The following is a 26,886-nucleotide window of genomic DNA, read 5'->3' on the forward strand; positions in this document are numbered from 1 at the left end:
TGGACTGTGCAACATAGTTTATATTCATCATTGTAGTTTATCTCAGGCTATTGTATGAACATCAGGATTGACCAATGCTTATAACCAGGCCTCACAATCGAACGATCACAATTTTAATATCAAATAAAGTTCAAACGCGTTTACTTAATTTGTTTATTATTTGAAAACACTTTTATGATACAATCTACTTTCTACCAGTCATAACTTTAATTCAACTTTTTCTAAACATAACATATTTAGACGACATAATCGTTGAAGCGTGCGAAGTTTTTGCGTTTTAATAAGAAGGAAAGTGTTCGCAGCGGGCATAGACAAGGCACGGAGAATAGACGAGAGACAAGGCACGTTCTCGGCTTTGCTTACCGTTGTTGCTGGCTCAGACGACCTACTTCTGAACCGGGGCACGCGCTCATCTGCCTTATCTCATGCGACATTAGTGACCGAATATTTAATAATAGTTTTATTGTAAGCAAACTCATTTCTTGTCACGTAGCGTATTCGGTTCGACTTAATACGCCGTAATTACGTATCAATGTAAAACTGAAGAGCATTTTTGTTCTTAAGTTAACGAGCTAAACTCCGGTTACTGACAATCCGATTCAAACTTTATATTTTCCAGATTCAGTGTCAATTACGTCAACCAGTGTTTTAAAATATACATACATTTTGCAATTATATTATTGTCTCATCTTTAAACAAAACACCAACCAGTTCGACCAAACTAGTATTTTATTGTTTTTATGTTGATTTTTAGTTAAGATTTTTTATCAATTAAATATGATTTCCTTGTAGACATGCAGACGTTCAAAATATGTAATTATAGTAATGTTTCCAACATCACAAGTCACATGTTTGGCCTTCGCACGTCCGGGGCCCTCATCGCACGAATCATCACGATGATCTCTGACCGTCTAATACTCTTTGCAACGGCGTAGCTAACGGCATAACTTTTTAAAGGGGCCCGGGGCTTCCATGGTTTGGGGGCCCGCAGTCCTGTGACCATTCATCATTTTCCGTTTCGTTGCTACTCATCATTTCATGCAAAATTAAAATCGAATAAATGCACAAGCCGGGGCCCGCAGCTCTGCCTGCGGTTACCTGTGTTCGGGTCATTAATTATATCTATTCCAAATATCATCAAAATCGGTTGCCGTGAAAGCGTGACGGACTTTCGCATTTAAAATATTAGTATGTATTATAGCTAAGGTGTAGCTCCATTATTTTTTGCCCCAGGGCCCCCAGCAGCAGCTCCCCGCGGCGACTGCCTCTGACACCGTTTCGCAATAACATAATTAGATAAACGACCTCATCCCGTGAAGACAATATTACCACGTCTTGGAAGATAAGATCTGTTCACGTACAATCGATAGTGTAGACTCTTAATTAAAGACGATGTTCTGATTGTAATTAAAGTATGCGTTGATTGGTAGCCGTCTCTTTTATAAGAGTGTAATAAGGAGGTTAGTAGACAAAGGTATAATTATAAGATACAATAAAAAATTCGAGCTCTCATGTTTTTGCGAATTTCTTGCCCTTCTACGGCCCAAAAGTTTTAAGAAGGATTAAAATTGATGTTTTGTATGTAAATAAGTAGTTTCGACCGGTCTAGGTAGGTCAAGGCACCTTATTTTAGTTTAGATTCACGCTATAACACATAGATCCATGGAATTAGTAGGTGGCTACTCCACGGAGTACTTACTAACTCCTCAGACCTCAGATCCGAGTCTGCTAATTTTAAGATCGACACAGTTGACAAATACGAGTCACGTCATAAATTTTAGAAGATGGCACACGATAACTATGCTATAATATACAAGACGTGTAGTAACAGTAGCTCGTCCCGCTGCGCTGGCGCATAGCGTGAGCGTGGGAAACATGAATTTTCGCTAGACTGTCTGGAGACGGGCGGGAACTGATGTGGTTCGTAACGGGTTGTCAACCACTGGGACTTAATGGCTGGCAGCCAGGTGCCGTCGCACGGTCTCCGTACGACGGAATACGATTTTAATATTCTTTATGTTTTAGTTAAATTTTCTTTAAAAGGTATATTTATCTGTCATTTGTTTGTCTAGCTCTTTGTGTCCCAATGTTACGCAAAAGCATTTTTTTGCGATATCAAAATATAATAGTTTTGGTCAGTAATCATTTGCTTTCTTTATCAAAGTCACTACGATTACTTTCTCTAAAGTTTTATTAATCCCAACAAATATTTTTGCAAAACTTCTTTGACACCTCAGTGGTGCAGTGGTAAAGTTCTTGCCACTGAACCGAGAGGTCCCGGGTTCGATCCCCGGTCGGGTCATGATGGAAAATGATCTTTTTCTGATTGGCCCCGGTGACACACATACACGTGACGAAATATGTTGCGGATTTTTAGTTGTGTGGATGATAGTCAAATTATAAGGTTTAAAACTTATGTTTTCGATCAGTAAGACCATCAGTTTGCAAAACTGCAACTAGTGACTGTATTTTGCTAGCAAACATAGCTTAATTGAAGTTCGAGCATGAGTCACCGGCGCGCCCCCTGGCGGCCGGCATTTGATGAGCCTTCACCTTTGGCCGTATTGCTTCATCGCAGTTGATGACCGCAAACACGAGAAACAATAGGAGTCCGACTTGACTTGAGATTCTGAATTGCCGTGTGTAATGGTCAATTGGCAAAAAGTTATGTTTGCTATTGGACGACATTGTTTTGTATTTATGTTAACGTCAAATTGTTATTTCAGTGGGTTTTCTTTCGAGAATTATTGTTTTTTTTGTTAATTTAGTTATAAAGTAGATGCATAATTAAAAGCCGTCAAAATTGCATAAAATAAATACAATAACATTACAGTTGAAACATTTTGTACATTTTTATTTAGGAACTTCACTATGATCGTTATTCAGTAAAATCGCGTTAATTTTCTACATGGGCCCCTGGGTTTCAGAACGTTAGTAACGTAAGCCGCAAATAAAATCTGAACCATGCGAGAACGAGATAAAAATATTTTTACTTTGTGACATCTTAGTGTAGAATCCATGTATTATGTATCAGGAAACGTGATATTACGATCACTGTGTTCACACAGACAAAAATCTTCCTCTTTCTCGTCGGCTTTCATCGCTTGATTGATGGCCATCAAGCCGCCGCGGGTGACAGTGACGGATGCTGCGGAGAGCGGGCGCTCTGCGCTGCGTATGCGCAGAATTGGTGACAGACTTTCTGTGGCGTCAATTAACGTGGATTTCCTTTTTTTTGGGAAGTTTTATATTCGTCTGTTGCCGGCCATAATGCCTTGCTACCTATATAATTTGTTGTAAGGGTCGTTAGGTGGATTGAATGGGAGAGTTTTATTTGTACTTATATCCCAGGAGCAAAAGGAAAAGCAAGTCTTTGTTTTTCGAAATACAAGGCGTATGCCTTTTATAAAAACACTTCTTCTAAACAGACCATTGATTGTCCACACTAAACACCGAAATCTGGTTGTCTTGTACACCAAATCCCATTTTAAATGGGGTCGACTATTATGTAATTTCCTTCCACAACACGTCGTACCTTTATTCTTCGGTTTTCCTCTTCATCTCCATCCCATCCACATTCATATTCATCACCTTTTTTGTCAGGCGCCTCTCTTCCTTTCTCATCAATTGACCACACCATATTTTTTACATATAAAACCATTACTAAAATAAATATAACATAACTTTTTTCCCTCCAGGATGAAATGGCCGCTTGGTCTCCAGTGCTCGCCAACATAGCCGTCCTCATCATCGCGTCTGCGCACTGCGTCCTGTGCGTCATCAGCATCTACCACGCGGCGCGCCGCGTGTGTCCCTGCTTCAAGCGCAAGCAGCCCTTCGACCACAACCAGTTCGACCCCGGCAAGCCCTTTATCATCAATGTGGAGGATAAAGAGAAGGTCGGCGAGCTGTGCAAGGATCTGGGGAAGGATTTGGAGGGGAAGCTCCAGGGGGACGCGGTTGTGAAGAGGAAAAAGGTTAGTAGTATTTGTTTTTGTGTAATGCGGTTTGGATTTGTTTCAAAGGCTGTTAAAAAATGTATTGTTGTTTAAATGAACAAGTTCTTATTTTAAAAATTGCTACCAGTATTTTTTTGATGGAGAAATACATATTTGTATTTAGGTACGCTATAAAATATCGTTTCTTGCGCCTTCCGCCATCTTGTTATGCACGCTCAACGCACGCCAACGTCCACGCCGCATCTTGTGCACCGTGTGTTTATATAATACCTATTACTTCGAAATTGAATGTTTAGCACGGATTGAAATTGCTGATAACCTTTCGTGCACAAATTAATAAAGTGCCGACACTTGCGTTTCCCCTAATTTGGCTTGGCGTGGGTAAACATTTGCTTAGGTCCATACCTGCCTTATTCATTGGTGGCGCTATTTTTCTTTAAAAATGTCAACTTCTACGGATAAATCTGATGCTTCCAATTCTAATAATTCGCAACTCAAGGACTTGATTACCATTAGAGGTACTAAAAAAGGAGCTTTAACTAAATTTAAAACCTACGTCACCCCTCTTCATACCATCCCTGTGGACACGCTTTCAAGTTTACAAATAAAGGAATTAAAAATTAGATTGTCAAAAATAGAACATTTATTTGGTGAGTTTGATGAGATACAAACAAAAATAGAACTCTTGACTGACAATGCGACTCATCACCAGGAAAGAGACTTATTTGAGGCTCAGTACTATCACACTCTTGCTGTGGCTCAGGATATTCTTGAATCACATACTAAGTTGTGTGATGACAAAATCAGTGACTGCAGCCAACCATCAGCTCCTACTGTTGCTTGTGGTAAATTAAACAACATTAAACTGCCAACTATAGCTTTGCCTAAATTTGATGGGAATTACATAAAATGGCTTGAGTTTAAAGATACTTTTGATTCCCTAATTAATTCAAATGATTCCATTTCAAGTATTAATAAATTTCATTATCTGAGAGCGTGTTTGGAGGGAAATGCTGCTGTTGTTATTAAATCTCTTGAGTTCACATCAAATAATTATCAAGTAGCTTGGGATCTCCTTTGTCAACGTTTCGATAACAAAAAGATCTTAATTAATAATCACTTAAAGGCAATTTTTAATATTGAATCTCTTACTCGTGAATCACACAAGTCACTTAGATTTATAATAGATCACATGTCTAAAAACCTAAGAGCCCTTGATAGTTTGGGATTGCCAACTAATCAATGGGATGTATTAATTATTTACATCATGTCAACAAAGATTGATCCCATTACATTAAGAAAATGGGAAGAATCGAGAAACAATGCTTGCAGTGACTTGCCTACTTTATCAGACTTTATTCAATTCTTGCGCAATCAGGCAGACATTCTTGAAACCATGTTTGTTAATAAGAGTGATAAACCATCAACATTTCATAAAGATAAAAAATCTGAGAATGACAAAAGAGACTCATTTCAGTTTAAAGAAAAAAATTTGCTCACTTCTAATAAATCTAGTACTTCAGCGACATGTGCATTCTGTAACAAAGCTCATAGATTTATAGAATGTAGTGATTTCAACACTTTATCTCCTGAGGGCAGGTTAAGTGAAGCCTTAAAACTTAAACTTTGCTTAAACTGCCTTCGTAAAGGCCATACTGTCAATGATTGTAGGTTGACAGGTACTTGTAGAATTTGTAAACAAAAACATAATACACTCATACACACAAATTCTTCACCTGTGACTTTATCTGCACAGTCATCCAATCAGGTTCTATTAGGCACTGTTATACTGAATGTTACTAATCCCAAAACAAAAACTTCCTACCGCGCTAGAGCGATTCTTGATGCTGGCAGCCAATCTTCATTCTTAACTCTTAATTTAAAACATAAATTAGGTCTAACCTGTCATAATGTCAGTGCAAACATAACTGGAATAAATAATGAACCATTATGCATATCTGAAATTTGCAAATTAACAATAAATTCATTAGTCAGTCCATTCAATGCTAGTCTTTCATGTTTAGTGATGCCTCAAATTACTGGTCACTTACCTAATGCATTAGTGGATCCTTCACTACTTAATTTACCTAAAAATATTTGTTTGGCAGATCCTAAATTTTATCAGCCATCTGAAGTTGACATGCTTTTGGGTGCAGAGATTTTCTTTGACATCATATCTCCTAATCAAATCAAGTTAGGACCTGGCTTGCCTGTCCTTCAGGATTCCAAGCTTGGATGGTTTATTGCAGGTCCACTCAATTATAACTTGAACCTTAATATTTCACATAACTCTAATAAGAAAATACATTGTAACTTCACGAAGGAAATAAGTGATAAATTGTCTCAGTTTTGGAACCTTGAAGAAGTACAACTTTCTAAACCGCCTATGTCTGCTAATGATGAATACTGTGAACAACACTTCCTCAACACCACTAAACGTTTAGAAAATGGAAGATTTTCAGTCATGATACCATTTTCTGAAAACCCTGAAGCCGCTTTAGGCAATTCATTTAATATAGCAAAACGGCAGTTCCTAAACTTAGAAAAAAGATTAAATAAAAATCCCAACCTTAAGGAACAATATATTAACTTCATTGAAGAGTACAAAGATCTTGGTCACTTAACAAAAATTAAAACTCCTCATTTTGGCTACTTTATGCCACACCACCCGGTCATTAGGGACTCTAGTGAAACTACCCGCCTCCGAGTGGTCTTTAATGCTTCTATGAAAACAAGTTCAAATCGATCCTTAAATGACATCCAGCTTGTAGGGCCTGTTGTACAAGATGATCTCTTCAACATTTTAATTCGCTTTCGTCAACATCAATATGTACTTAGTGGTGACATCACTAAACATTATAGACAAATTAACATTGATGAATCACAAAGACATCTACAACTCATCTTATGGCGCAATGATGAAGATTCTTCAGAGGATCTGAAGAGTCCGAGGCCACTCGACACACTACAACTTAACACAGTGACATATGGGACAGCTTCAGCTCCTTTCTTAAGTACTAGATGTTTAATTCAATTGGCTAATGAGTGCCCCGATCAAATGGTCTCAGAAGTAATTAAAAAGGATTTTTATGTTGATGACCTCCTTACTGGGGCATCTAACGAACTTGATTTAAAACATATTTATGAAAATGTTACTAAAACATTAGCTTCTGCATGTTTTCCTATACGCAAATTTCGCACTAATTGTCCTCAAATCTTCTCAGAACAAACTGAAACTCAATCATTAGATTTTAGTAAAGAATCCAGTGTCCTGGGTGTTCTGTGGGCACCCAACACTGATACCCTTAGATTTTCTATCAACTTAGACTTTGAAAAAACGACAATAACAAAACGACTCATGCTATCAAACACTTGCAAAATTTTTGACCCACTAGGCCTTCTGAGCGCTTGCACTATTACTTTAAAAATTTTACTTCAAGACATATGGCAATTAAAGCTTGAATGGGATGACCCGGTTCCTTCCAACATAATAAAAAAATGGGAATCTCTAACAAGACAACTAAACTCTTTACTTTATTTGTCAATTCCTAGGTTTGCACTGTGCTCTTTACCAGTTTCAACTGAGATACACTGCTTCGTAGATGCTTCTCAAAGCGCGTACGCTGCATGTGTATACCTCCGTTCCACTGATGCTAATAATGTCATAACTATTCATTTATTGTCTTCCAAAACTAGGGTCGCGCCTCTCAAATCTGTCACCATCCCACGGCTTGAACTCTGTGCAGCTCTATTGGGCTCACGTTTAGTTTCAAAAATTTGTAATGCGCTTCGTTGTAAAATAAAAACAAAAATTTATTGGTCTGATTCAACAATCACCTTAGGTTGGATTAGAACACAACCTAAACTTTTGAAAGCCTTTGTCTGTAACCGTATCAATGAAATACATGATTTAACAGAACGCGACTCATGGAGATATGTCCCTACAGACCTCAACCCAGCTGACATGGCGTCAAGGGGTGTCGAACCAACTGTTCTTGTAAATTCATCATTCTGGTGGCATGTTCCCACATTTCTCTTAAAACATAATTCTGAATGGCCACAATTTCCTAACACGATTGTGAATTTGCCAGAGCTTAAAGTTCATCTTGTTCAAGATGAGAATGATTCATCTATTGATTTGATAAAATTTGAAAATTATTCAAATGCTTCAAAATTAAAAAGGATTTTTGCATATGTGTTTCGTTTCATAAATAACTGTATTAAAATAAAACAAAAACTTTATGGTCCTTTAGAAGAACACGAACTTAAAACATCTCTTAATTATCTTATTAAAACATCACAAAGCCAATCCTTTCCATCTGAAATAAAACTATTGAGTCAAGGTAAATCTTTAAATCCAAAATCTCATATTTTACAATTGACTCCATTCATTGATCCCACAGGTGTACTGAGAGTTGGTGGTAGACTAGAAAACACATCTCTCAATTATGACAAAAGACATCCAGCGTTACTGGATAGCAAGCATCATTTTACAAAAATTTTAATGTCAGACGAACACCAAAGACTCTTTCATGCTGGTCCGCAACAACTTCTTAGTTCATTTAGAGAACAATTTTGGCCCATTGGTGGGAGAATTTTATCTAGGAGCACTGTTCGTAAGTGCATTATATGTACCAGACTTAAAGGTAAAACAATGGAACCATTACTTGGGAACTTGCCTGCATGTAGGGTTTCTCGATTCTATCCATTTCAAACATGCGGTGCTGACTTCGCTGGTCCTTTTCTAATTTCTAGTAAAAAGGGCCGTGGTAATAAAATTTCAAAGTGTTATCTTTGTTTGTTTATTTGCTTTTCGACTAAGGCTGTTCATCTTGAAGTAGTGAGCGAACTCAGCACGCAGGCCTTTATATTATGTCTTAAACGCTTCATAGCAAGGAGAAGCAAACCACATGTAATACATTGTGACAATGGAAAAAATTTTGTAGGCGCCAATAATGAATTGGGCCGGGTATTAAGGACAAGTCTCCGATCCATTAAAGAGTACACTGCCAATGAAGGCATAAAATTTTCACATATAGCTCCATACTCCCCAACACTAGGCGGACTATGGGAATCAAACGTTAAATCTTCTAAGTATCTTCTTAAACGCATAGTAGGGAATTCCACTTTTACTTTCGAAGAGTTAAGCACACTTTTCACACAAATAGAGTCCATCCTCAACTCCAGACCTCTTATCCCATTATCCTCTGATCCCTCTGACCTTTCCCCTTTAACACCGGGGCATTTTCTCGTGGGGCGTCCACTGACTTCACTACCAGAGCCACCCTGCGAGAACATCAAGGGCGGACATCACAACCGCTACAAACTAATAGAGACATGTCGCCAACAGTTTTGGAATCGTTGGTCAAAGGAATATTTGGCAGAAATGCAACAAAGGAACAAGAATAAAATTCGTAACAGGGAATTAAAAGTCGGAGACATGGTGGTTTTCAAAGAGCCACTTCCACCCCTCAAGTGGAGGATGGGAAGGGTGTGTCGCTTATATCCCGGCACAGACAAAGTATGTCGTGTAGCAGACTTCATAACTCAACGTGGCATCGAGCGCAGAGCCCTCAATAGGGTCTGTCTGCTTCCAACAGATGGATGGGACTGCTTAAAGGAAGCCTCCAGCTCCTTTAAGGGGGGGGCAGGATGCTAAGGCCCCATCCTATAAACGGGGCGGGGGGCGCGCGCGGGGAAACACCGGCTGAGACGCGCGCGCCATATTCCCCTCCAACTAGTCGGTAAAAAGGATTCAGTACGCGCGCGTGAGTGCTTGATTAAAAATCAATTTTTCTATTTGGATGCGCGAAAGCGTGACCAGTATTTTCTAATAAATAACTCCACGACGACTCTAAAGGAAATCAAATTAGCTGCATTTTTTTTGGTTTTGTTTAAAAATAGAATACTGCATGGTCACCTTCCAGTTCCATTATCATTTCAGGATACGAATGCGAAATTGCGTAATCGGGACCGCAAGTTGGCCGAATTATAACTTCCTAAATAGAGAGATAGGTGAAACTAATAAAAGTTTATAAAAAAGTCAAATGGCCAAATATATTACCATCACAATCGATCTCAGCCTCCGCAAGTACAGTCAAATTCACATCAACCATATACATTGCAGATTCACCTTAACTACCCTCACATAGAGCGCGAAGCTGTGTAACTTGCCATGTAGTCGACTGTACATGTACAATCACCATGCTATTGTCGATTGTCGCGCCTCTTTGTTGCATTGTGTGTATTCTTCTATTATGTTGGTGATTAGTTTCTGTGGCCCATTGCTTCTACGAGGTGTTGTGTAATGAATGGTTTTTGTTACTGATGGTATTAATCGATGATGAATACAATTGCGATTTATTATTTGTGGTTGTTATTGCACTGTCGTAGAGAAATAATGTAAAATGATAATAGTTGGCCTTCATGAATCATTCGGTATCAAAATTATCATATCTCGTATCGCCACATAATTTTAAAAGAATAAAGACTTTAGACTGGTATTATTTTACGACAGAGCCAAGTCGTGAGCCGAGAATCTAAAGACCATAATTATAGGGGCTTCTATCTTTTAATCTTCTATCGTGTCTTCGGCACCCACTTCAAATTGAAATTTATTGCAAAAGATTCTGTTTTTTCTACCAGGACAGCGCAGCAGAGCCACCGGGCGAGTTCGGCAGCGCCAACAGCAAGGAGAAGCTGGTGAGCCACTGGCTGGGCCACCACTCCACGCTGCCCGCGCCGGGGGCCAAGCGTCGCGGCGTCAGGAAGCAGAGGAAGCCGCCGCTGGTGCTGTTGCCTGCTCACCATGCTACCACGGTAAGTGGAAACACGAACGTTACTTACCTTTGTTTTTGTGTGAGAGTCACACCTCGCCTGATGTGTGAGGACACAAGCATTGCCTGACCTCGTCATCTTACTTCAGAGATGATATAATAAAGAAATAGAACAGTCAGTAGGAAAGCTAGCTATATTTTTATTACTTTTTATTATATTGTCTTTTGGATTCAATCATGGGTAGTCGCCCGGTCTTTTGAGATTTGCATGTGGATATAGGTTCAGCGTGTAAAGGCCTTGTGAGACGTTAGTTCTAAAATGGTATGGGGCACGACGCACGATCCAAAGCATAGCGACCATATTTCAGAAAGTGCAGGACTTTTGGAATAAAATGTATACTGAATGAAATAGACACATACACTGTATGTAAGTACCTCGTAGATATACTAGCCTATTGGGTTGGAGAAAAACGAAGTCTTTATTAATATTAAGTTATATTGCTGGAGTCTTCCAGCGTGTCAGGGGACACATAGGCTTCTTCCATTGTAGTCTGTCCTTTGTCTTTTTTCTCCATAGTGGCCATGATGTGTGTTTAATGTCGTCATCATTTTATTGGTCTTCCTCTGCTGAAAAGACTGTGACTACTTAAGTGCACTTTATTTTGTTTAAGAAGTGCAGTAACCAATTAGTTCTCTAGCACTTTTCTCATATTGTTCTAGTCTAGACATCTAGGCTTTGAGAGCGCATGTCCTAAGATTTCGTAAAGCGTGTCAACGGTGGAACTAGTATTCGTGTATCATCTGATACGACGGTCACGTCTCGGGCGGTTCGCTCTTGGCTCCGATTGCGGCTCACGTGCAAGTTAATACATAATTTTCGGAATAACTTATCACATTGCTTGCGCATATGTTTAAGTTATTTATATTAAACGACTTTCTTCGCTAACACTTTCACGCTTCAGACAAATAATTTAGTTTTTCACCCATTACATTTCTTCTACTTAATAACACGCAATAAATCAATTTAATTGTTTTATTATATTTAATCAAATCAAATAAATGTGTTTGCGTAAATAGGATAGTTAGCAATATTAGTATGAGGTAAATGTTTGTGAGGTTGTGAGTTTGTATTTTTGAGTCTCCGAAACTAAAGAACCGATTTCAAAAAATCTTTCTAATTTCCGATTTCAAATTAGAAAGGTACATTATCCAAGATTGCTATAGGCTATATTTTATCTCAAAATTCCCACGGGAGCCAAGCCCCGGGCAATTAGATTGTAACCACACGATTACGCCTTATCTTCACCTGACAACTACTGATCAAATTAATGCTAAACAAGTGACCTGCACAAACTAAGTGTAGCCAGAAGTTTCTCGAATCCGGAATCACAATGACAGCAGACACTCATTGTACTACCAAATTCACAGAATAGACACAATTTCTCCTGGGTTCTGTTCCGGCTAAATTTAGACTTAGGAAAGTTGGATGAATTTGCAAATTTATGAGAAAATGGTAGGCCAAGAAACTAGAGTTCCTTACGAAACATTTAATCTAATAAACGTATAGTGTCATTAACTGATCGCATGAACATTCGATATGTATTTACAAAAGTGGGGCAAATATTCCTGCTAATATATTTGCTTAGGACATGCATGAGACACGAGGACAGGAGACACTATTATAAAACCATTAAATATTAGCTTTTTCATTTATTTAATTTAAGCGTTTACCCACGGCTAAGCATCTGCCAGTCATGGCCGAATAAATATCTAGACTATAGGTTAGGTTAAATATAAAAGTATAAAGTCACGGACGCGCATTGAATGGGACATAAACACTCGAATGGAACATAAATATTAAACATAGTTACTTAGGTGTAGTTAGTAGTAACAACTATTACACACGCTCGTCATGCGGGCATTTGAAATTTATTTTTTTACTAGCTTTTGCCCGCGGCTTCGCCCGCGTAAATTTCCCACGGTAACATTTGATTTCCGGGATGAAAGGCACCCTATACAAACATACTTTCGTATTTGTAATATTATTTAGGATAATTAATTAATTTATTTCATCATCTTAATTTGTTCTTTAGGCACCTTATTCAGAAACCTTACCTTCGATGAAAGATCCAGATCATTAAAAATCCATAGATTCCAAAAGGCCGCAGATTCACGTGTGTCCTAAGTTCGTGAGATATAATTCAACAACACAAACACCACCAGCCATTATTCCGATAAATCATCTCCCGCGTGTAGCAGCAGGCTAATGGCTTCCTGCTCATAAAAGCTAACACCGAGCTTAAAGCCAAAGCTCCAGGAAGCTCGCTCGCGGAACCGATAGATTCCATCGACAAGCCTCGTGTCTGCCGCTAATGATATTTACTGTGGTTGTTTATCGTCAGCTAACTGGTTATTGTGAGAGGGATTTTATATATGTTATAGTGTTTCGGAATTACTCGAAGATATTAATAAACAAAAGACTATTATATACAAACAAACTATTTGTTACACTTTACATTTTATCTGAACAAATTTCATCGTTAAATCAAACGGAGGACAGGACAGGACAGGACAGAACAGGACGGTTACAGCAAATTTAAACTTGCGCGTACGCACACTCTAGAGTTCACGTTTTTAATAACCTTTTATTTATTAGCAAAAATCTTATTCAAATTATACTATATTAGTATTAATATATGGGATTTTGTTTGAAATGATCATCAATGACATCGATAATAGATGTACAGCATCATTAGTTAAATAAAGAGAAGGACGAGAAGACTTTGATTCTACGAATTTTATCTTCTGTCTCCTTTTGAAAATTTTTTGAAATAAACGTGTTAAATTGTTTGATAATGTTTTTAATGTTATGTGTTAGGCAATATGTTTTATGCTGCTTCAATAATATGAAATACACCACAATATTAAACTATATTTGCGTATTTTGATTTTAACATAAATTTTAGCAATCGCAAGAAGAACTAAGAATTTCACGCAATGATAATATTCTTAAACAATATAGTCAAAATATATTCTTCTATATTTTATTGGCAACGTGTGTAAAGTGTGTCAATGAACGTAAACAATAGCAAGTGGAATGAAACCCGTGACCTCAGGGCCCGCGTCCTCTGAGTCACGAGATCACATCACACACGTGTCACTTTCTACGCAACGCCTACGCACACCTGCCATTAGTGCGGCTACAACTCTCAAACGGTCTGGTAGTTCTGTAATCAGTGTTTATTTGGCAAGCTCTGTAGCCTAATGGCCCTCATGCCAGGCACATACTGGGGGTCCCGGGTTCGATCGCCTGTCAGATCAAAATGGAAAATGATATTTTTCAGATTGATCTTTTCGGTGGGTCTTGACAATTTTTCTATATATTTATATGTATACTAGAATATAATATCGTTGAGTTAGTATCCCAAGACACAAGTCTCGAGCTTACTTTGGGGCTAAATCAATCTGTGTCGCTATTCGAACATAATTTAAATAATTGAGTATTCTAAAAATTAAAATGGCATTTTTATGTCAAGAAAGTGTAAAGATATGGTCGCTCGTCCGTCTGTATGAAGCAGAGATAAACATTTATTAGTTCTTTCGGTATTCGCGGTATGAGAGCGGAACGGCCGCAAAAACGCGGCCGCAGCCGCGCGCAAACAGTATGCGAGTTTTCACTGTTCTGGATTGTTCATCACCACGAAATAAATAAATGTAAACAAATATATTTATACTATAAATACAAAAATAAGTTTATTTGATCTTTCACGCTTTATTCACAATATAATCTCGTTGGAATTTCGCAAAAATATTGTTTGGAATACGGGGAAGGACATAGGGTAGGTGGAAAACCTAGCAAGATTCTATATAAAACTTAAATCCGTGGAGTACGAGATTCTGGAGAGCATAGCCAGCCTCATGAATGTCTTTAACATGCCGTGAAGATAGACAAAGTCTCTCTTCTCTTATCCACCAGAGGGCTTTTCAGGTTTCTTCCACAGCCATAAATTGCCATATTCAGTTTCCGTGTTCCTACTGTTTCTCGTCTGTGGCATACATATGTATAATTGTCAAACCATTATTATTATTATCCAATAGCACTCGTGGTCCGTGGTACCTAGCACGCATATCTTCCTATCAGACTTCAAGCCAACACTCCTTTAAAAAATATTTTGTATTTCAATTTGTGAAACAAATAATGAATGACTGCATTCTGTGCGGTCTCGGGCAATGCTCGCTGGATCCAGGCCGAGCCGAGAGGCGGGACACTCAGATATATTAGCGACAACCTCTCCGCCCCTGCTTCGCTTCACTTTGTATTCCGGAAAATGCTCTAAAACGTGTTAAAGACGACCTCACGGCAACCTATAATAAGGTTACCTACACGGTTGTTTGTAACACGTCAGAAACTGCAGGATTAGACTGATATGATAAACAACACGTTATATCTTTATTTATTTAACAAGGCACATAGGTGCATTACCATATAGATTACTGCGACACATAGATACCAATTAGCAGCGAGCATATTTGCCAGCAATATAATTCGGTGCCGAATAAAATAGAAGAAACGTTTGTACATTACATACATACATAAATATTTATTTATTTATTTTCCGTTTTAATGTTAATAACTCAATGCGCGGTTTGGAGGACATTGCTCGCGCAATGAGGGAGTACTGTGGATGTAGCTAAATGCTATGTGCGATGCAGTTAACGTGCGAATGCCTGAATTGCAACTTTCTAGCTGCTATTTTATCAATATTTCCGTGTAGGTTCAGATAAATCAATAAATAAATGAATTTATTGCAATAAACTTTCATCAAAACCTGGCTGATAATGCTTTGTTTCTGCGGGCTTTTGTGTTATATATTAAAGTCATCTTAAAATCGATAAACTAACGAGCTGAGAAGAATAAGAAAGTACCGCTTCCCCGCAATGAATCACCATGACATTTATTACCTCGCTTTATGATGTTTTCCAACAACGAGCGGAACTCTACGCAACAATTAAATCAATTTTCACAATGAGGTGCGGACGCACCGAATACAGTACTTTGCAGATATTTGTTGAAACATTGTTACGTTAAAACCGAGTCAGCAATGTTAAATATGGAATAAAATAACTGATTTGATTTGAAGGGATCGAGCAATGGCTTGGTGTGTGTCAAAAGTGTGCCCAGTAATTGAATGTTTAAGGAAAGCCATAGACCGGAGAGCCATCGCATGAGTAGCCATCTAAGCCTAAAAAGACCGACCTCCAGTCATAACAGGAACAAAGCGGGTTTTGGGCTTCAGGATCTCACAGCCCTTAATGATAACGGAAGCATACTCAAGTGAGGGAATCGGAGAATGGTGGAGAAACGAGAATACTCAAGTAATATTTAAACAAATACAGGACTTCCAGTACAACAGTTTCTTGTACGAATTTCTGCGTATCTTTTCCTATTCAACACTTTAGCGAACGCTGGCCCGAGACACAAAATAAGTTTTATTGTTTTGACTACTATATCAGTCCTATATCGGTGAAAGTTTTAAATTATATGATTCTATCGATGTCAAAATGTGAAATGAAACGTTTATCCGTATATTCTCTCAAATAAAAGCATGGAATTTATTAGAGCTACCCACGGCGAATGTCCGCGGTGTAGCTGCTACTTTACGCCACAAGCACTGAAGCAAGGAAATGCGGTCGGCGCATGCGCACCTTATTCGTTCGCGTGAGTTTACACACTCACTGCAATTCGTACACTCACCTGCATGTCAAGCACGGAGTTATGGAGCTATTTGGTGGCTATGAGTGGCGAATTTCTAATTTGTTTAGAACAGAAAAATGATTTTCACTAACATTTAACATACCTAATTACGGTTTTTTTTGCTGTTAGTTTGAGAGACCCAGTGCCCACACCAGAATTAGCAAGTCACCTCAGTATCTATGAAAAAATATCAAACTACGGCTATAAATACGTAACACCCACCTTCCCGCCCTTTCGACGAGTACGCTCAGATACCCTTTTTTATGATAGGTATTCGTCAATCGTTGCCGTTCATCTCATCTCAAGATTTTGAGGAATCGATCCTGTGGTAATTTCAATTTGCTTTAATATTGCACCCTGAAATGGAATGGATGTCACAAAAAAGCCATCAATTTTATTCCGAAACCATGACAGCTTCTAGACCTAACTAATCACAACACAACTTCATTCATTTTAATATGAGTTGTTTTGATTTGCGCGAGCATGACAGCTGTCATTCTGCTAATGGCGTAATGGCGGATTTGGGCGGGAAAATGGTCAATTAGACGCGGATGGGCGCAAACACCCGCGTGCTACAGCTTACTGACTTTTGCTTTGAAAGGAATTGTTACCTTTAAGATACAGCTGATATGTATGCTGTTAATATTATAGATGCAAAGTTAGTAAAAACGGATATAAGTACAAGTCGTTCACACAAAATCTATAGGATTTAATGTTATTTGGTACACATGTAGAACATAATCGCTCACAGGAGCGAAGTTCCGGCGTAGTTGGTAGGAAAATTAAAGTTAATTAGTATCACTTTTCTTGAAACGTTGCCAGCATATACACATAATCTAATCCGAATAGTTGATTTCGATCCGCAAATATGCAGACGAGTTTGTCCTTACCTTAAAAACTATGGTTAGAGAGCTTTTAGATATAAACGAAGCCACTGTCGGTATAAACTATATTATTGATAAAAATAACATGATGCAAAATTTCTGAACAATATAACAACCTAATTGAATCGTAAACTCGTGAAACAACCATACCAAACAAAACAAGTTATTATTGGGCGCCAAAGGTTGTATAATATCCGTGTTTTCTCGAGCGGAGCCGTCCGGGCGACCGCCGGAAGGCACTCTCTTATGTCATCCAATTATATGGTCATAATGCTATCGATACTTAGTCGTTAGGGTATAGAGGAAAGAGGAATACACTGCCTTAAAATTTTAAGCTTTGTTTTTCGAGTGTACACTGGGTTTTAAGGAGTCACAGCTGCGAAAGTAACCGGGAACACATCCATTTGGACGTGTTCCCGGTCCCAAAAGGACATTCATAATCATTTTAAGAATCCTGAAAATATTACATTCCGTTTACGAGCAGTCGGGCAAAAACAGCCCACCTGCGGCATGTCTTCGTCAAAACAGTTTTGATCTAAAATTCAATAAATCAGACTAGGTACCGATACTATTCAGGAACTCCATCCATATTTACATCATATGTATCACATTCTGCATAAATCCAGTAAATTCAGATTTTATTGACGTGCCGTTGACAGCTGTCAGCGCGGCTGAATAAGATGTTGTATTGACAGTCGCTATGTTGAACCGCCAGGATGGTACGAGTATTTCCTAAGGTGCTATATACATCTTGCGTACACTATGCGTACATGATATTCTTAAGGCATGAGCGTGAGGTACAGTAAAGCAGAGTCATAATTACTTATAAAAACTTAATAATTCCACACTCTCTTTATACCCAATTGCCTCGAAGACCAAATGGGGGTTATATTTTTAATCGTATGTTTTATTACTAGTAGGTTAGGGGAGGCTTTCGCCCAGCAGTGGGACTCAAACAGCTAATAAAAAAAAAGTTGTTAAGCCGGTGAATAGGAAATGATACTAAATCTTGGAGGCCTATTCTGTTTATAGATTTCCAAGCAAGTACAGTACAAGAAGAAAAGATATTACACATAAAAAAAAAACTAAAAATCGCCAATTTTTTATACATTAAAAAAAATAAGCTTTCGGTTCGGATTAGGGTTAGTGGTTCAGCCACTAGTTTCGATGATGGTAAAAATGTCAGATGATGTTACTTTTCTTAAAGGTCAATGAGGTGTTACTTAATGAACTCGCGTTACGCGTAATGTTATCGATTGCATAACAATCATTATAACGAGTATTATAGTTTGAATCGATTCTCGTGGGTACTCCGTGCGAGAAAGTGAAAGATTTTAAACCGGCACGAGACAAATATTTGAACGTTTCTTTTTAACGAATAAATTAGATTTAAACATCATAAAAGCATTTGTTATAAAAAAAACTAGTAGGTTTGTTTGTAATAACTTTATTGCACGAAAGTAAGTACATAAATTAAAATTAATAAAAGAAAGATAACTTCACGTACAGCAGAGGGCTGACGGCGGCGGGGAGCACGCACTACAAGTTATTTAGTACACTTTGTTTACTAAATAATTCATTCACACTTAAGTAAACGTTGTTTTTTGTTGTTGTTGTAAGTACAATAAACTCGATGAAATTTATCTAACGTGGTCTGTGTAAAATAGCTGAGCATTTATGGTTCATTTGTGGCTAAACAAAATAAAATATACTTAAGCATACTGTTGTCTGTGCTAATTTATTTTTAACTGCTTCGCCTAGTTAAATTATCGCACTTTATAAGAGTACCAAATTTTATAACAAACAAATAACTTATGAAGGATTATACGATTCAACCTCAAGCCCTCACAAAGAAAACATCTCCAGTATTCAAAATTAATTATTTCTGGTCCTGGACACCCGATCGCAGGATGTGGTCGCGCGCAGTGGTGCGCAGACGCAGTTAGCGCAGGCGCAGTGCGCAGTAGAAATGAGATAATGATAACAATGACTGGCTGGGAGCGTGGGTTGCTGTAGGGGCGCCATGGGAGTAGGATCATTTGGGTTTTGTGAGATTCATGATATTTAGAGACATTCCTAGGAGTTAGGATCGTGGCAAGTATAAATCCCTGTGACGTGATCTAGAATACTACCGACCCCGTACATCGTACATTTAGCACGAGGTGGCTAATGAATACAATATAAGTGAGTATCAGATAAGTAATTGTAAAATTAGACACGAATCGAATCGAAAAGACACGAATGTTTACACTGACCACGGGATTCGCGGCACTACAGCCCCGAATGCTAGGAGGATGAGGGAATCATTATATTACTTCTTACATTTCCTTGTTTAGCCGAAGAAAATCTATGTTTTTCAAATTGCGTCAACGTATCGTCCAGCCGTTACAGCTCACATGACGATAACTTCGTTAAAAACAATTTCACACTCTCTGTGTGGTCACCCTACGGTTTCTGAAACTATATTGGCAAAAACTACAGGCTAGGTAACGACTTGGTTCGCAAGGTGAGGGGGTGAGGGGAGGGGGGGGGGGCACTAAACTCCCATCATTGTTACTTACGCTTGTTTACTCCAAGAAGTAACGGAAAAAGGGCTACTAATCATTGTGCATTGTTTTAAAACAATTAAGTACATAGTTATTGATAAATTGGCAGTAGCTTTAGTAGTCGTCTTTATTTGCTTAATAATAAATTGTTTTTTTGTGGGATTTATCCAGAGATAAGATATGTCCTTTTTCCGGACAGCCAAGTTGAGTTGACCCTAATTTTTTTTACATATAATAAAGACGTGATGTTCTTCACAACTTCAGTGCACAGTGACAAGGCTTCAGTGCACTTTGTGTGAACATGTGTTTTACATGTTATAAAACAAGAACTCATAAACTCAAAAACAAACTGCACAGATTTTCATGCGGTTTTCATCAATATAATAAAACATAATACACCACAAGTGTATTATGTTTTTACCCGAGCGAAGCCGCGACAGCCAATAGTTAATTTACAAAATATTTTATTTAATCGCATGCAGTTTCGCAACCAACTAAAACAATTCCAAGCCACTAAACATGGCCAAACGGATGCAAGACGAATATTCATACAACTCATACATCATACAAACTTAATGACCACTTAGTGATATAACAATACCCGGAATGTGTTACGTAACTGTTGTGCGCTTGTTTTGTTTTGTTTGCAGAGCACGTGGATCTTGTCTATATGTCTGTCGCACAGTCGTTTGTTATTTGTTATTTCAATAATCTAATTCTAATAATAAATTTAGATTTTATCACGCCATCCTGCAGTTCTAGCGTACGATATTTTGCTACTGACAATGATAGATCTTCCTCTCTTTCTCTCTCTATGTTTAAAGCCGGCATATGCTAGGAATGGGAAACAGATTGCTGAACTTGCAGGTTTCGGGGTACATTGTGAGTTTTTCCTCGCGGTAATGAACAGCTCACATACAAACTTTGAACTTTCATTCTGGCAAACATTGGCATCTATCTGAATTCGGCAATAGAGTGGAGAGCCCGCGGCTTCGCTTGCGATTGCGGGATAAACACCTAAATGTTGTCTGTTGTATGTCAATGCTGAAAAAAAAACTTACTTTACTAACGGTAAAGTTTTATTAGATTATAGACAACGTAATATAATAGTTACTAACATATAAATCATATATTATATCAACGCAGTGAAATTGAAAATTAAATTTGAGCATTTGCAAGTTTATCATCCTTATACTACACACTACACTATTACACAACGATGACTCGAAATAGAGTGAATGTTCTAATGTAAATAACTGTACGTATGTGTGTCCATTAGGAGTGTAATGTAGTGGAACTCACTGGGACCATTAAAAGCCATATACCAAAATGACAGACAATTCACAACATTAGTATTTATTTGCTTTCCCTATCACATATCACAAATGAGCCTCGATAGGTCCGCCATATTGGGTGACTTCCAAATTGTATGTCGTCACAACATTACAAATGTAATGTTACGCCGTGTCACTATTATTTAATACAGATTACACAGATAATATTGTTTGTAGACGAAACTGGCGGAAATGTTGTGTTTTGTAATATTCGCAGACTTTTTGTAATAAAACTGAAGTCATTGTAGGACGATATTTATATACGGTTACTTTAAGAGCAAATTATAACAATATATAATATACTTGATTTTTCTTCGGAACAAAAATTGTTTTATTTATATTTTTTATGTATTTATTGTGTGTAGTAATAATAAATAGTTATGTTTAAATAATGAGTTATCATAAAGTATACTTATTTAAGTAATTCATTAATTCATTGTTTTATATATGTACTTGATCTTTCGTGAACTTCTATTTATTCACAATTCACGTTTACCTCACGCTCGCTACCTTTATTTGTGAGTTAAATTATTTTCTTTCAAATACTTGACTGGAAGAAATCCCATTCTGGGATAAGCCCGCGTTTATACGCGTCACTTTTTTTATTTTTAGCTTTCTCTGTATGGGTTTTCTTCGTGCAATAAAGAGTTTACAAAGGTTCATCAAAAAGATACATCTTCAGCTTACATAACCTGACGCGTGACGTCACACCTTTCCATTGACCCCAGGATCCAGGGCTTTCTCCGCGCATCGTGACCCAGCCCGGGGCAGATTGAAGCTAATTCTGAATCGTGATTTGCCAATGAGTTTCATTACGACGAGAAAATAGCTACGGTTTCTCTTGATTTTCTTATGATTCATTTACAGGATTCTTATAAAAGCAGTATAGTAGTAGTATATAAAATGTATTTTTAATCTTGCATAAACATATTATGATATTAGATGAACAGCTGATTAAATAAAAATTTTATTAATTAAAAATAATAATATCAAATAGAGATACGTTTTGTATCAACAACTTTATTTATTGTATCTAGAACATAATCAGTCCTTATCTTGTTCCCATCCTGGAAAAACCCAATAAATATCCAGTATACCACAATCAGCCTCATCATCCGCCCTCCGCTGTCACACCGCGTGTCGTCGCCGGTGCAGCACGCGTCAGTTTCTTAATTTTTTCCTAAATCGATGTAAACTCCTCGACGATGTCATGGAACGAAACATCCACAGACTCATTTTATTAAAGCTCAGAAAACTTCTAATCATAAATAATCTATTTTGTGTTTTGTTTCAGGTAAGTGTTCCACCAGTTATCAGTCTGATGAATAAAATTTAGTGACGTAAATCAGTGTCACGTAAGTAAATCGGGAACGTTTTTTTTACAAGTTTTTAAGCATTTTATTTTACAAAATATTATTTAATAATTGGATATTCTCTAGTTGTTATGCCAGTATTTAGGTATAAGTAGATACCAATAGTTATGCCTAGTTGTTATGCCAGTATTTAGGTATAAGAAGATACCAATAGTTATACCTAGTTGTTATGCCAGTATTTAGGTATAAGATGATACCAATAGTTATACCTAGTTGTTATGCCAGTATTTAGGTATAAGTAGATACCAATAGTTATACCTAGTTGTTATGCCAGTATTTAGGTATAAGTAGATACCAATAGTTATACCTAGTTGTTATGCCAGTATTTAGGTATAAGTAGATACCAATAGTTATACCTAGTTGTTATGCCAGTATTTAGGTATAAGAAGATACCAATAGTTATACCTAGTTGTTATGCCAGTATTTAGGTATAAGTAGATACCAATAGTTATACCTAGTTGTTATGCCAGTATTTAGGTATAAGTAGATACCAATAGTTATACCTAGTTGTTATGCCAGTATTTAGGTATAAGTAGATACCAATAGTTATACCTAGTTGTTATGCCAGTATTTAGGTATAAGAAGATACCAATAGTTATACCTAGTTGTTATGCCAGTATTTAGGTATAAGTAGATACCAATAGTTATACCTAGTTGTTATGCCAGTATTTAGGTATAAGAAGATACCAATAGTTATACCTAGTTGTTATGCCAGTATTTAGGTATAAGTAGATACCAATAGTTATACCTAGTTGTTATGCCAGTATTTAGGTATAAGTAGATACCAATAGTTATACCTAGTTGTTATGCCAGTATTTAGGTATAAGTAGATACCAATAGTTATACCTAGTTGTTATGCCAGTATTTAGGTATAAGAAGATACCAATAGTTATACCTAGTTGTTATGCCAGTATTTAGGTATAAGTAGATACCAATAGTTATACCTAGTTGTTATGCCAGTATTTAGGTATAAGTAGATACCAATAGTTATACCTAGTTGTTATGCCAGTATTTAGGTATAAGTAGATACCAATAGTTATACCTAGTTGTTATGCCAGTATTTAGGTATAAGAAGATACCAATAGTTATACCTAGTTGTTATGCCAGTATTTAGGTATAAGTAGATACCAATAGTTATACCTAGTTGTTATGCCAGTATTTAGGTATAAGTAGATACCAATAGTTATACCTAGTTGTTATGCCAGTATTTAGGTATAAGTAGATACCAATAGTTATACCTAGTTGTTATGCCAGTATTTAGGTATAAGAAGATACCAATAGTTATACCTAGTTGTTATGCCAGTATTTAGGTATAAGTAGATACCAATAGTTATACCTAGTTGTTATGCCAGTATTTAGGTATAAGTAGATACCAATAGTTATACCTAGTTGTTATGCCAGTATTTAGGTATAAGAAGATACCAATAGTTATACCTAGTTGTTATGCCAGTATTTAGGTATAAGTAGATACCAATAGTTATACCTAGTTGTTATGCCAGTATTTAGGTATAAGTAGATACCAATAGTTATACCTAGTTGTTATGCCAGTATTTAGGTATCTACTTATACCTAAATACTGGCATAACAACTAGAGAATATCCAATTAGGCACACTGTAAATGCAAGTATTGGGTCACCTCTGCTCATACCGAGCGCTGCGCACGCGCAAATTATTTGCGGCGCTCCTCGAGGCATGCCACACGCCACCTGACTGACTCAACTTGAAACGGAAGACATTTAAATAACAAAAATATAATATATTGTTATATTTATAATTATATATTTTTTCAACACAAAAAAAGATTTTTTTTGTGAAAAATTGGATTTATCTGGCAGCCGGGTCAAACAATTATAGGTAGCTAATTAATACCTAGTTAGTAGTTGTCATCATTATTGTTGTTACGGATTATACACAATTATGAACTCTATTTATATTTCGAAAATGCCCGCATTTTTCAATAATTCTTTTTTAAATATTTATTGGGGTTCATCAAACACAACTTAATAAATCGAAAAACAAATCAAATCCAATTTCGGTGATGAAAAATTAATTTTGTACATCGACTTTCCAAACAGTTTTCAATTAAAAGATATTTATTTGAAAAATACATTTTATGTTTGTTTTTCTGACATTTATACTATAGCTTTTAGTTTTGATCATTAATAATGTTTCCAATATCGATACTAATGTTATTATGAAACTTTACGGCCAATCAAATTACTGTGTGTAATAAATATAATTGATAGTAATTAATCGGTTTTATCGCAATTGACATTCCACGTAAATATCCATAGGACATAACACTCCGGAGGTAAACATATTGTGTATCCGTATAAGTAATTCGATATTAGAGTTATCTAGTTAGCTATATGTAAATTGAAGATTACATTCAATGTTGAAAACAAATTTGATTTCCCAAGAAAGTATTCCAATGTGGGATCCGATTTTCCTTTTGAGGTGAGCCTTGAAAATAGCAACTTGAATTAAACAGTCGCCTCACTAAGGAGTTGAGAGGATTGTGCAATATGCAGTTGCATCGTGCAACCGCAAGGATTGCGTCTGCGGTCGCGGCCGCACGGCACGCGAGGCTGTAACGCGGCTCACACGTATCTAGCCTGTGTAATGATGAACATCGTCTAGTATAATTATTTGTAACAACGGGACTTGCCACTACATGTCTTGTATAAATGCTGACACTAGAAATGTTAACAATGACACATTCGACAAGAAAGATTGTTTATTCCGAAAAAATCCAGAAATGTAATAAACCTTGTCTGAAGTATCGAAAAATGAGACCTGTCAGAATTCTGTGCAATTAAAATCAGAGTTTGTAGTTCGACGTCCACTGAAGAAGAAGGTCATATTCTAGACGGGAGAATCACGCTTCAAAAAAATATTCGACAAGTAAAAATACAAGTAATTGACCTATTTTAAGAACACGTAATAGAAACGACGATATTGAAGCTTTGCTTGCGTCATATGTGTGGTCACTCTCAGATGTGAACGTCTTTACTGTCTTTACGCAGTTAAATGCACCAACTTGGTCGAAACCATTGCGAATTTCCTTTTTTCGCTTCACGGATACTGGCAGACTTCAAATCAATGATAAACATATAACTATCAGTGCAATTGCAATCCTGAATTTATCGATCTCCTGATAGGGGCCGTCGTAAAGGCAAAATATTGTTTTCAAAAGTCACAAAAACATATTTTTGGAAGTTGATTACATTAATTAAAATAAAAATTTAATTATGAAAGTTTGGTTGATGTTCAAAAAGTCACCCAGTGTTCCGCCATCACTAGAATTTAGAGCATAATTTATTTTTATCAAAGGCAAGGTTTTGTCTGAAAATATGTATAAAAATCATACAAGATACTTTATGCTGCGGCCTGCGGATAATTAAAATGAAAGTAAGCTTCATTTTGGAACTACCATGTATTTTATAACTGTATTAACGCTAATATCTTGGATATAGAAGAAGCCACCCGTCCATCAACCACTGCCCAATACGACCTGTCTGTACAGTTACCTCCATTCAAACAAACCGAACTAAATGGATGACTGTACAATATTATTCTCCGTATCATCGTCATTGTGACTATTTTTACTGAAATTTCTAACGGCTTTTTGTTGGATGACGAAGGTATTTAATTCAATTTATTCGTTGAAGACATTTTTTATAATTGATGAAGATCCATCAGGAAAATGTCTAAACAATCCGTCAGGAACTGTACTGCCACTGTTGTTGCGAGAAAGTGCAATTTAGAAATTATGGCATGTTTCAATATATTAAATATATTAGGACAAAATCACACAGATTGAGCTAGCCCCAAAGGAAGTTCGAGACTTGTGTTATGGGATACTAACTCAATTATACTATATTTTATAACAAATACATATATAGATAAACATCCAAGACCTGGGCCAATCAGAAAAAGATCATTTTCCACCGTGACCCGACCAGGGATCGATCCCGGAGTTTGATAAGAAACATTTAATATATGAATGAAAAAACAAACCTTTTTCCTCAAAATGGTTTCCATAATTACCTTTACGACTCTTGCGCAACGCCCAGGGGTCACCCGAAACATTCGTACGACACGCATTGTACGTACATTGCTGCGATTGCTTGCCAATTACACCTTTCACTCCGTAAGCGAGCGATAATGTGATTTCGAGGCATTTACGACATTTATCAATTACAATTAACAGAATTGCTATATTAAACTCAAACTTGATTTTTTTATCAATCGATTCT

At 37.0% G+C, this 26,886-nt stretch overlaps 1 protein-coding gene across 1 annotated transcript in view; it reads left to right on the plus strand.

The window, feature by feature from the left end:
• Positions 1-26,886, plus strand: part of LOC128673544 (uncharacterized protein) — a 59,809-nt gene that overhangs the window by 12,651 nt on the left and 20,272 nt on the right. Inside the window, exons 3-4 of the mRNA XM_053751464.2 lie at positions 3,699-3,977; positions 10,605-10,778. Of these exons, the coding sequence (XP_053607439.1) occupies positions 3,699-3,977; positions 10,605-10,778 (453 nt within the window). The remainder of the gene's footprint in view (positions 1-3,698; positions 3,978-10,604; positions 10,779-26,886) is intronic.

This window comes from Plodia interpunctella, chromosome 11, assembly GCF_027563975.2.
Source record: "Plodia interpunctella isolate USDA-ARS_2022_Savannah chromosome 11, ilPloInte3.2, whole genome shotgun sequence".
NCBI classification, from domain to species: domain Eukaryota; kingdom Metazoa; phylum Arthropoda; class Insecta; order Lepidoptera; family Pyralidae; genus Plodia; species Plodia interpunctella.